The following is a 13,032-nucleotide window of genomic DNA, read 5'->3' on the forward strand; positions in this document are numbered from 1 at the left end:
TCGCGAGCATCACCCATCTTTTTATGTGACCCTCCATGTGAAAACTTAGCTAAAGTTATTTTTTGTTATTTGTAAAGAATGAAAATTGTTATCTTTAATATTGACTTAGCAAGGCCATGTCAAAGATTGAAATCAGACTTTGATGCTCCTAATCTCAGATTATGAGACTTTAGCCTGGATTTGACATATATTTTCGTGCATGCAGCTGTACTGTAGCCCTGGCGGTGACGGAGATAAAGAATAACATTTGTCCGTTTTACCACTGTCAGGTCAGACCCAACCATGGGGCATCGAGGACACCATAAATGGCACACCAGGGGCGGGGGTATTTTGTTTAAGAGCTGAAACAGGGGAAGTCCACTTGTCAAAAACAGGATGTGTCCGCTTGTGGAGTCAGCTTCTCTGTAGGAGCCCAATCACAGTCTTCCACTTCCTTTCCCGGGCCGCATGCTGGCCAAGCCCCTTCCCGTGAGCTTGGGCAGAACCACATAACACACACCCCAATCAAGAGCAAGCCGCTCCAGTGTAAACTTACTCATCTGATGTCATTTGTGGTAACGGATTTAATGTCGGCCTGCCTTGTAGAAGTCAGTATGCAATGTTTTATGCGAATCTCCACTGCACTCCATATGTGTTTCATCTATAGCTGGCTCTGGTCAAGCGTGCGTGTGTGCGTTTCTGACGTATTTGGCTGTGGGGGTTGAAGAAAGATATATGTGTGGGTCTCTGCAGCTGCATAGAGCCGTTTCACAATCTGTGGAAAATAATACTGCAGATCTGTTTTCGGAGTTCCCTGGCACAGTCCGATGATTAGCCCCATATTTCACCAATTTGTTTTCATGAGCAAAACAAATGAGTCATAAACAGGGTCTCATTATTGCGTAGTGTTAGTATTCCGAGTTTCTGATTTCATCTTCTACGCCTGTCGCATTTACAATTTGCTTTCCGTACTCCCGACAGAATTACCGAGGCTTATGAAACATGTTTTTTTCCAGTTATTTTCCAGCCAGGGCTCGATTCCAACTTTCCAGTTTTTCCAGCCTCAGGGAATCTCACTTCAGTTTATTGAGCTGTTACAGACCTCTCTTAAAACGCTCTCTAATAATGATTTTTCATTTAGTCATAACTGGTTAGTCATACAAATGTTCCTGAATCAGCTAATTAATGATCTAATCGTCGTGTGTGTATGTGTTTGTGTTTTTACAGAGGTGAAGGATTACGAACCTCCGTTCGGCTCTAAAGTTAGAGAGCACCCCTGTGTGGAGAGCATGAAGGACAACGTGTTGCGCGACAGAGGACGGCCAGAGATCCCCAATAGCTGGATGAAGCACCAGGTAAAAGAGTGCACAATGCAGATGCATGTTTTATACATATAGATCTAATAAAATTCAGGTATTTTCAGTAACCTAAAGTCAGTTTTATTCCTGGTATCAACGTCCCTAGCTGTCACTGGGGGAGGTACCTTTTTAAAAAGTACACCTTTGCATCTAAACGGTTCATATTAGTACCTTAAAGGTACATTTTGGTACCTAATATATACATACTGTATCTGTACTAAAAGGAAAACACCACTGTTTTTCAATATTTTACTATGTTTTTACCTCAACTTAGACAAATGAATACATACCTATCTTTTGTTAATGCATGCACTTAATCTTTGTACAGCGCGTCGTGAATGTGTTAGCATTTAGCCTAGCCCCATTCATTCCTTAGGATCCAAACAGGTATGAATTTAGAAGCCATCAGACACTTGCATGTTTCCATATTTAAAGACTGTTACATGAGTAGTTACACGAGTAAGTATGGTGGCACAAAATAAAACGTGGCGATTTTTTAAGCGAATAAAAAATGATAACTTTATTGTATGGCAGAAGAACACTTAGTTTGCAGCACTTCAACCTCGGGCGCAGTAATATTGACAGAAGTTTAAGCGAAGAGGGGGGAGTAGGCAGCAGTGATAATGTGTTACTGCGCGCCGAGGGCGAAGTGCTGCAAACGAAGTGCTCTTCCGTCATACAATATAGTTCTCATTTTTTATCCGCTTACAAAATCGCCACGTATTATTTTATGCCACCATACTTACTCGTGTAACTACTCATGTAACAGTCTTTAAATAGGGAAAACATGGAAGTGTTTTGGTTGCATCTAAATTCATCCCTGTTTGGATCCTAAGGAATGAATGGGGCTAGGCTAAATGCTAACACATTCACGATGCACTGAACAAAGATTAAGTGCACTCATTGAAAAAAGATAGGTGTGTATTAATTAGTCTAAGTTGAGGTAAGAACATAGTAAAAAATTGAAAAACAGTGGTGTTTTCCTTTAAATGGCACATATTCAGGGGTGCACAGGTACGCATATGCGATTAAATTAAAAAATGCGCACCAGACACTGCTCTATAAGGTGCTTTTGCGTACCAACGTTGCTGGAATTTTGTAACATAGTTACTTTAATTTTCTGCAACATAAGAGATTTCTCCAGTGGCGGCTTGGGACCGTAATTCAAAATATGTGTTCGGAGTGTCATGTGTGTTGCTTGAGTTTTCAAAATATGTGTTTGTTGCGTCATGTTAACCATTTGTGTCACGTGTTTTGTCAAAATAAGTGCCTGCTGCACACGCATCAAAACCATTTATGATAAAGGAGACGCTCAAGTTCACAAAATACACACAAGACACTCCCTTAACAGTAAACTCTGATTACGCATGAGATTATGCGAGTATCTGGCAAACGCGAGCGTCACTTTTATCATAAACCCTTTAGACGCGTCTGCAGCAAGCACTTATTTTTTGACAAGACACGTGATGCACATAGGATCACGCAACCACAGAAATTACGAACCACACACATGACGGGCTACATACATGTTGTGACAAACTTCGCATCGAGCGCCCTCGAAAAAAGAAGTCACCGGCTGCCACTGGATTTCTCCGTGCATCATTAAGATAATTATTAAAGACGTATTATATATACGTATACGTATAATGAATGTGTTGTTAGCAGCGATGCAACAGTCACTGGCCCGACTGGCCAATTTAAATATTTAAGCACAAAAAGACGCAAAACAGATGTCAATACTTTACTCACGTGTAGTTGGATATATATTTTTGCACACACCTCTAAAGCATAAGCCTGGTATGCATCTCAAGTCTCCAGTACAAGCAAATAGTAAAGACAGTCTATACATTTATCACTATCTGTGTTTCCTGGGATCAAATCTATGCACCTTTGCATTGCAACCACAATGCTTTTCCCACAGGAACACCAAATGGCCTCAGTATAACATGATACATAATAGAGTTCAACTATGCAAATACACAATAAAGGTCAACCAATAGGAGTCTCATGTGTGATCAATACCGGATAAAAAGTAAGAACGGCTACTTGAAACCAATGGTACAGAGGCACAGCGGCCTACAGCATTACAGTTTTTCTCTGTGTCTCTCATGAAAAGGAATCAGATGTGCCCGGCCAATAACCTCTAGAGCCTCCATTCTCAATGAAATTAATTACTGCTGCTCATGGGCATAGAATCCAATTTACATTTCCACATAACTTACGTTGTGTAATTGCACAAATATGCATTGCGGGAAGGCTGTTGTGAAAATGAATGGAGGAATTCAAGAGAACCTGGAGGGCATTTGCCCGAGGTGCAAAAAGCTGTTAGTAGTAACACCCTTTTAAAATTAAGCTTTGGGAAATGTTTTAGTTGTTAACTGTCAGTTGTTTAGCTGGTTTAGGCGTGGTGGATTAAAAGGTTGATCTTAATATTAAGCTGGAATCCATTAAAACAAATACTAAACACTTTTTCATCCCCAGGGAGTGGCTATGGTGTGCGCCACCATCAATGAGTGCTGGGACCACGACCCAGAGGCCCGACTCACTGCACACTGCGTGGCCGAGCGCTTCAACGAGATAGAGGACGACCTAGACAAGGTGTCCACCTGTAGCAGCTCAGAGGAAAAGATCCCCGAAGATTGTGCCGTGAGCGTAAGCGACGATAAATGAGAAAGAGAAGAGTCAAGGCATTTGGAGATGCCAGTAGTGGCCACCACCTGTCCACTGATTTATTTTCCTTTATCTTTTAAGAAGAACAGCTGAAACTGAATGTGTGGATTATACAGTGAGGTGGATTGTGGGAATATGATAAAGCTTTACGTTTCATAACCAAAGTCATGCACTTTATCAGAGTTCATATGCATAGCTCACACTGAGGAGGAAGGTCAGGCTGCCGAGCAAGAGGAGCTGGACAGACACAAGTGTTCTCCTCTTATGGCCGACCAGGAGCCAAATATAATCAAGGAAAGGTTTTGCCTCAACACTAACCATCCATAGGAGATTGTAAGATTGTATTTTTGCAGGAGTTTTATGGAAGAATGTGTGTTTTTGTGAAAAAGATAAGTGTGCATGAATGAGTGTGAATGTGTGTGGTGTTGCTTTTACCAAAAAGTTTATTACACTTTGTATGCCAAAGAGAATAATTGTATTGTAAATACTTTTATCGGAAATCAACCCACACTATGGAAAGAGCCAAAAAAGGGGAGAATTTCTAAGTATAACAAGAAATGTGTAACAATCAGTATTTTGAAACTCACAAAGTGCCTCTATATGTGTACACATATCCTGAATATAGAAAAGTATTGTGCCTCTTTTTTTTATACTACTTTGTGTAATATATTGTAAATCTTTAATGATTGAAATACATATATGTACAGTATTGACACTAACAATTGTTTTATATTTTGTATTCCTTTCTATACATTACAGCATGCATGTTGTGTATTTTGAGTGTTTTATATGTATAAGTTTGAGCACACTGTCAAACTGTGTTTTGGCATTGCTTGGGAAATCTGTGAAATTCCTTTATAAACAATATATAAAAAATGATTGACAACCGGATATTACCTGTTTGTTTCAATGATGGTTTCAGTTAGTCCTAAAGCACATTCCAGTAGGCATTTGTCACACACATCCCACTAAATGCCTTCTCTCGTCTTTAGATATGCTGACACTTTTACATTAGCCTCAGGGTTTTACAATACAAAAAACCTTGATGTTGCCAATCAAAAAATTGTTGCCTTCAAAGGTGCATTGTGTAACTTTTAGGAAGATCTCTTGACAGAAATGCAATATAATATATATATAACTACAGTGTATTATCAGTGGTGTATAAAGATCTTACATAATGAACTGGATTGACATTATTACAGTACCTTAAAATAACCAGTTTTTATCAGGGTTCCCACCGGTCCTTAAAAGTTTGTGAAAAAATCAAGGCCCTGGGAAGTTTTTGAAAATATACATACATAGATACAGGTCATTGAAAGTCCTTGTATCTATTTTATCCAAAAAAAATCCATATTATTCCCTGTGTAGTGTAGGATAATATCATAAAAATTCTAAATAATTCTTTTTTTAAGCACACATGCTAAACTAAAAATGCTTTTTTGCATAGTTGTGTTTGACACATGAAAACGTCTCGGGTTACGTATGTAACTGTTGTTCTCTGAGAAGGGAACGAGACGCTGCGTCTCTCTTGCCATATTTCCTATGTCCCTGTAACGCCATCTTTGGCAATATTTCAAATAGCGATATACTTCCTGCCTCCCGAATTTGATATATACACATTTAGACGCCCTTACCCCTGGAGGTGTCCCTAAAGTGTCACTGCAGTGATGCAGCGTGAGTTCCCTCGAAAGGGAACCGTAACAATGTATCTTAAAAGGTAACACGATGTAATCTTGAAATGTGTCCCCACATTTAGTCCTTGAATTTGAGGGTATTAAACCTGGAAAGTCCTTGAAAGGTCCTTGAATTTGAAGTTTACTAAGGAGTGGGTACATTAAAGTCACTGTCCTGTTTCTACAGTAGCCCTAAATAGACAAACTGTTCTATAGGGCGTGTTTCGTCCCTATGTTGTCTCAGACGATGATGTGTTTGTCCTGTGGCGGCTTTCATTGCTTTTCTATGCGTTTCGAAAGGGAGGGGTGAGCTGTGGACTGAACCGTTGGTTGTCTCACTACTATAAATGCCACTAAAATCCACACACTGGACCTTTAATTCCTCTCTTTGTGTAAAGGGGTCCCAGTGGGTACTATTGTTAAATAGACTTACAGTAAGTCAGTGTTTTTTTTTATTTTTTTATTTATTTAAAGCTTGCTAAATTTTACCCTCCCTGTGCGCAAAAGTTTTTTTGGTGATTTACTATTTTCTGCATGAAATCATCCTACAGTAGCATTCTGTAAAAATATAACCTTGATATCTTTAATTTTGAATATTTAGTAAGTTCATATCAAAGATTCAAATTAAAGTGAAATCAAACTTTTATGCTCCTGATCTCATTATTGGATACGAGACTTCATCCTGGATGTCACAGACACGGTCACATATGGTTGCCCACCCCCAAATATGTAATATTCTAGTTTCTAAATTATCACTCTTTCATTTTGAACCCATTTTATTATCTACCACTGCAGGCTAAAATCGCAAATCCGAGTGTTTGGAAAAGTTAGTATACTTTTATGGGCTTTATTCAACAAATTATGCAGAATAAGTTGCATGCCAGTGTTTGATCATTTACTTTGAGCAATAAAAGAGATGCATGAGTGCTTTACAACACACTATTTTAAAAATAAATGGACCCAAGTTCATTTTGGTCTGTGAAACAGAGACAAATACAGATTAAAGTCTTATTAAGCACTGAGCATGCTCAGTTTGAGTTGCGACTGAGATAAGTGGCTGACGGTTGTTTAATTGAGCATAATAATAGCCTTTGACTCTGTTATTCGTAGCGTGAGGCTGTTTGAATTGAGCTTTCACTTCGGAGTCTGTAGCAGGTCGTCTGGGAGTGAGAGTTTAGAAATTCCTGTCCAGGAATGGCTGTGACCATAATAACAGTGAAAAGTAAATCTGTGCCAGTCCCTGAGACCGGTCAGCAGTCGCACACGCCTCTCTTCTACTTTTACTCTGCTCTATTGTTTCTTTGCTATTTTAAATCGCAACCACTGGAACGTCTGAGGGGAAATAAGTAGACAGGGGAACAAACTGGTATCTGGAGGGAAGAAGGTCTATAAATATGTCTCTGTTGCACCGATCTCAGAATAGGATTTATGGGCCCGCGCTGAACCTTGGCATTCGTCGTTGTTGTTGTGGGGTTCTCAAAAGAGCAAAACCGACCAGAGGAAATTGTAGTGCAGTTAGGTAAACGGTTTAGTCTATAGTCTCCATTTCAAGAGATGTCTGCAAATAGCGTAAGTGTACTAAAATGTATAAATATAATAGGATAAAAAAAATTGGAAGACCACAAATATGAAACTGTAAAAGAAATGTCCTGCAATGTGCAAGGGATTACAATATGATTCATAAATAAAGATTGTTACCTTAATAAATTAATTGTCAGTCCTAAAACAGGTGGACAACTTTTGGATACCATATGTCAGGTCAAAAACCTGCAAATGCACTTAAAATTGCAACATATTTAACCAAAATAGCTTTATACATGCCACAAATGTTACTGGCCACTAAAGTTAAAGTAATAAAAAATAAATGTGCATGTTCTATTAGTTATGGCAACATTTGTAAATCATGATCGAGTGAAAAAGAGCATTATAATGGACACATGTTATCCAGATGTCACTTTAAACAGTTGAATTGGGTGACTGCAGTGCACTTTTAAAAATAAAGGTGTTACACAATGTCATAGATGTCATTTGCTTAATGGTTCAATGAAAACCTTTAAACATTTCTGTTTAAAAAAGGTTTTTTGTAGTGAAAAGATGTTCTTTAGATTATAAAAAGATATGAAAGAAATGGTTCTCCTAAAAGCTTTTGACTGAATGGTTTCGACTTTTAGTGTTGGTCTAGGAACACTTTGTAAAAAGTCTTAAAGTGCACCTACTTCATTGCCAAAAAAACAATGTTATTTTGTGTATTTGGTATAATACAATGTGTTCGCGTGTTTTATGGTTAAAAACACATTATTTTCCACATTTTGTACATTTTTGTAGCTCCAGACTTTTCACGCACAGATGTGAAAAGCTCTGTGTCCCTGATTGGCCAGCTAATCTGTACATTGTAATTGGCCTGAACACCTTTAAAGTCAACCAGAAATGTTACGCTCCTTACCATGTTTAAAAGATTTGCACACAATGCAATGCTAACAGGAGTTAACTTACAGGCTGTAAGTCCTAAGCGAGAGGAATTATGATAATGTTGGTCTTGTCTACATCACCAATCCCAAAAAGTGAACTTGTATGTGTGTTTGTTTGTTATAGTCCAAGAAAAGACAATAACTTGCTTTACGTTTACTTTGGGGTTTGTACAGTTTACATATCGTTAACATGTACTAATACACACACCCCAAAGGAAATGTAAAAATGTGAATCGGACAATAGGTGCTCTTTAATGCTAAAGGTCTTGGTTCTTTCTGAAAAAAAAAACCCTGCTGTCCATCCACCTTCCCCAGAAAGTAGATTATGTCCATGAGTAAGTCAACATTGTGCTTGGCGACCTGAGAAGTGATAAGTATCAGTTTGATAAAGTTCACCTCTCCCTGCAATGTCTGGTCGGCAGCCGCCATCAGGCCGCGCTTCATCACACGCTCTTTGATCCCGGCGCCACCCGAGGGCATGGAGATCAAACAACAGATAGACACTACGAAGGGAAGACAGAAGGCCTTGTCTCCAAGAAAATGCCGACTAGATGTAGACTTTCACACATATTTCCTAAAAACAAAGACGCATGCAAAAAATCTCAAATAAAGACGATAAAGGCTGAAATAGCGCAAGAACCAAACCTATATCAGTACATTTTGATGCTATAGTAACTTCATTTTCCACCTGCAATATATACACATTATTTTTAGACTTATTAGATTTGACATCAGCCATATGTCTTACATGACTATTTAAAGATGTGTTCCCCCCAAGTAAAATTAGTTCATATTAAGAAACTTTGGTTTTGCATATGTTATAATTGGTTGATGTTGATGTTAATAAAACTATAATCACCCTGGCACTCGTGAGTTACCTGTCATGAAGGCAATTCATTTTTAGGGCTTCATTTTAAACGGCTAAATTGCATTTAAGTCCCAAATCCCCTGTGTTATATTTCTGTCATCTGTTGAAAACTTCACTCTTATTACTTGTTTGTTTACTAAACTCTTCAATTCCTAGACTAAACTATAAACCACTATATAAAAGTCTTTTGTTGTAAGAGATCTAAGGATTTGGTTTTGTTTTATTTTGGTGAATGATGTGTGTGGGTGGAAATCGCACAAAAACAGGAGGGTCCTTTGTGACTTACACTGCCCTCTGTTGGTTGTTTTATTAATTCCAAGCATATGCCATTTATTTTTATAAAAACACAAATATTCCAGTAATGGTACAGAAGCACTTCCTGTTTTAGTTTTTTTTTAACACTGAACAAAATATTAATATTAATTAATATTAGAACAAAATACAACCAACAGAAAATGTAAAACTGAATCAAAATCTAAAATAAATTTGAACTTAAAACAACTTAATTTTTATAAAAATGCTAAGGGTGCTTCTTGACAAGTGTTGTTTATATATTGCAAAATGGTCTTAAAGAAGTAGTCTAACTGTAGATGCATAATGTAACAAAACCTGTCAAATTATATCTAAAAATGGCCCTTTAGCATTAACTATTTTGCTGCGTTACTAAACATGAATGGCCTAAAAGTTATATCCTAACATGTGTCACTAGAGGACGCTGTGTTATAAAAAGAGAGAGATGCATGTTAAAACCTTAAATCTCCACATATTTACTGGCTTTTATTCTGTTTTCTTAATTAAACAGCCAGCCTGAGTGTGGTCCCGGGCCTAACATTGACACCTACTGAATCTCCGTGGAAAAATTATTTGCGTTGAGCCCTTTTTTTTTAAATAACACATAACCAGTTATTAATCATGGCCGTAGCCAGCTATAAGGACACCGAGGCCCGGACCTCGTTAAATGTATAATTTCAGAAATAAAATGTAAAGTTCTCTGAACGACGGATTAGTCATTTAAAACGAGTTGTATTTTAATCTGTGTATATAATCCAGTTTTGACGGCTATACTGTATATTGTAGTGTAAATGATAGAGATTTAATCAAGCCGCCGTGAGACGCTGGCGCGAGTTGTGTTGCCAGATCCCATTATTAAAATTCTCTTCAGACGTTGTGTTCAGTGTTTAAGAAATTGATCCGACACTTTAGGAAATGTATAAAGTGACGAGTTCGTGCCCGTTAGTGTTAACGATGTCTCTGAATTATTTCTGAAAGACAAAACTTGAACTTAATTTATTATATACAAATTGTTGCTATAGAAAAGTTGCTAAAACATGCCATACATGCCATTTATGCCATACAGAATAGGCATTGCCAGCATTTCAAGTAAGAGGTGGATGACAGTGGGAGGTGGAGGGACCTTTATACACAAACATTTTTTTCTTTCAGGTAACTTGATTATATATTATACTTTGTACTTTAAATAGTTACTATGTATATGTTTTAATTGAATAATTTAACAGAAAAATAAAAATATTGCTATACAATGAACTTTTTGCCATGCAGATTTATTGCCAGCATTGCAATTCAGAGGTGAACGTGACATGATTGTCAGGTATGCAATGCATACTCAAAATGCGACCTCTACATTTAACCCATCCAAGTAAGTGGTGAACAGACACACACACACACACACACACACACACACACACACACACACACACACACACACACACACACACACACACACACACACACACACACACACACACACACACACACACACACACACACACACACACACACACACACACACACACACACACACACACACACACACACACACACACACACACACACACACACACACACACACACACACACACACACACAAAGCAACAGGCAGCTGCAACCCACCGGACTTGAGACTCAACCGGCAACGCTCGGGGTAATAGCCCGGCTATCTAACCTCTGCCCAAAGTGGAGAACGATGGGAGGTGGAGACACCTTACAGGTAAATTACTTGTTTGTCTAATTTGTACCTTGCATAATTATTTTAAATATTTGTATATTTTTTAAATGAAACATTTAATGGAAAAATTTATGCTAAACCATGAACTTTTTCCCATACAGATTTAATTGTCAGCATTATAATTCAGATGTGGATGACAGTGGGAGGTGGAGGGACCTTTATACACACATTTTTTCTTTCAGGTAATAACTTGTTTGTCTATTATACTTTGTACCTTACATAATTACTATAAATATTTTTATTTGTTTAATTGAAACATTTAAAGGAAAATTTCAAAAAATGCTAAACAAAGAACTTCTTTGCCATACAGATTTATTGCCAGCATTTACAGTTTTTTTCGATTGCTAAACGACAGTGGGCACAACTGGAGCTACATGTGCAAAACTCTAACTACAGTCTGCACTACCAAAAGTCACCTGAGCACAACTCTTAACATATGGCTCAAAACAGCTCCGTGCAGCCAAACACTAAACACAACCCTCACTGAGATAACACACACTGTCACTCACAACACACTGAGAGGAAAAACACTAACATCAAACACCAATACACAAAATACTAACTTTATATCTTTACAGTTTTAACAATTTCAGTGATGTCACACCAAGTAATGTTTTCTTTAAAGAATGATTTATTTATTGATTTATCACAATATTTTTTTTAGAACATCATAATTTTTTAGGGTAAATGAAAATTAGCAGTTTGCTTCAGTTGTCTGTAGTAATTTACGGAATTACAGTAATGAGAAAAAAGGTAGAAACTTAAAGTACATGAAAGGTAATATTATATATAAATGAAATATATATATGAAATTGGAATTTATATTTATATGAAATTGCAATCAGCAGTGTTTGAAAGGCACAATGCTGAAATCAATTGTGTTTTGAATGTGTGATTCACAGTTTTGACAGCAGTGTGTTAGCATTTGAACAAAGTGCTGTAAATCCACAGTGTTGTGCAGGTTGCGATTAAAGTCATGGGATAAGTGTGTAAAGTTTTGAAAACTGTGTTCAAGCAATGAAAAACGAACTAGAGTTTGGTCCACATGAACTGCTGCTGTGCAGACTGTAGTTAGAGTTTTGCACATGTGACTCCAGTTGTGCCCACTGGCGTTTAGCAATCGAAAAAAACTGTAAATTTAGAGGTAAAAAGTGACATGCTTGTCAAGTATGCAACGCATACTCAAAATGAGACCTCTACATTTAACCCATCACAGAACACACACCTGGAGCAGTGGGCAGCTATCCCAGCACCCAAGGAGCAATTAGGCTAAAGTACTGCTCAATAGCACCACAGCCACAACCCACAGTCTTTAAGATTCAAACCGGCAACTCTCGGGGTAAAAAGCCTGACTATCTAAACCAAGCGTGCCGCACAAGCCCTGAAAAGTGAAGTCAAAACGTCTCGATCGCTCCCCAGTGACTGGTCCCAGTATAGGTCCTAAACCCCGCCTCCCCATGTTATTCAATATGGGACTTGAGACCAACTAAAAAAATTAATTATACTTCAATTATCTTTTTTCCGAACCTGGTTTATGTCATTTATTGTAGTTTTTATCACACTGATGTAAATTCAAATGTTTGTTTTTAAAATAAGTTTGTGTTTAGTTAGTTATTTAATGATATAAAACGGTGGTGTCACGTCATGATTGACAGCTGTGATATCGTGTGATATGCGCATTCTGCGAGAGCGAGGGCGGGGTTTTGATTTCGCGGCTTCACTTCCTGCTCACTACTGCGCATGACTGGTCCCGAAATCGCTACTGCGCAGATTCAAGACCCAGGCGTCGTCCATCTTTTTTTACAGTCTGTGATCTACACAACTGCCCCAGGTGGAGGACAATGCGAGGTGGAGGGACCTTTCAGGCAATGACTTGTTTGTCTATTATACTTTCTACCTTGCATAATAATTATAAAGATTTGAATGTTTTAATTGTTCTTTTTAAAGGAAAAATAGGAAAGTTGCTGAATAATGAACTTTTTTCCATACA

The 13,032-nt window shown here is 37.8% G+C and overlaps 1 protein-coding gene across 1 annotated transcript in view; it reads left to right on the forward strand.

The window, feature by feature from the left end:
* tgfbr2b (transforming growth factor beta receptor 2b) overlaps positions 1–4,898 on the forward strand; it is a 30,549-nt gene extending 25,651 nt beyond the window's left edge. The window contains exons 6-7 of the mRNA XM_065298558.2: positions 1,207–1,334; positions 3,819–4,898. Of these exons, the coding sequence (XP_065154630.1) occupies positions 1,207–1,334; positions 3,819–4,007 (317 nt within the window). The 3' untranslated portion in view covers positions 4,008–4,898. The remainder of the gene's footprint in view (positions 1–1,206; positions 1,335–3,818) is intronic.
* The last annotated feature ends 8,134 nt before the right edge of the window (positions 4,899–13,032 follow it).

Source organism: Paramisgurnus dabryanus, chromosome 13 (assembly GCF_030506205.2).
Source record: "Paramisgurnus dabryanus chromosome 13, PD_genome_1.1, whole genome shotgun sequence".
In the NCBI taxonomy this organism is placed as follows: domain Eukaryota; kingdom Metazoa; phylum Chordata; class Actinopteri; order Cypriniformes; family Cobitidae; genus Paramisgurnus; species Paramisgurnus dabryanus.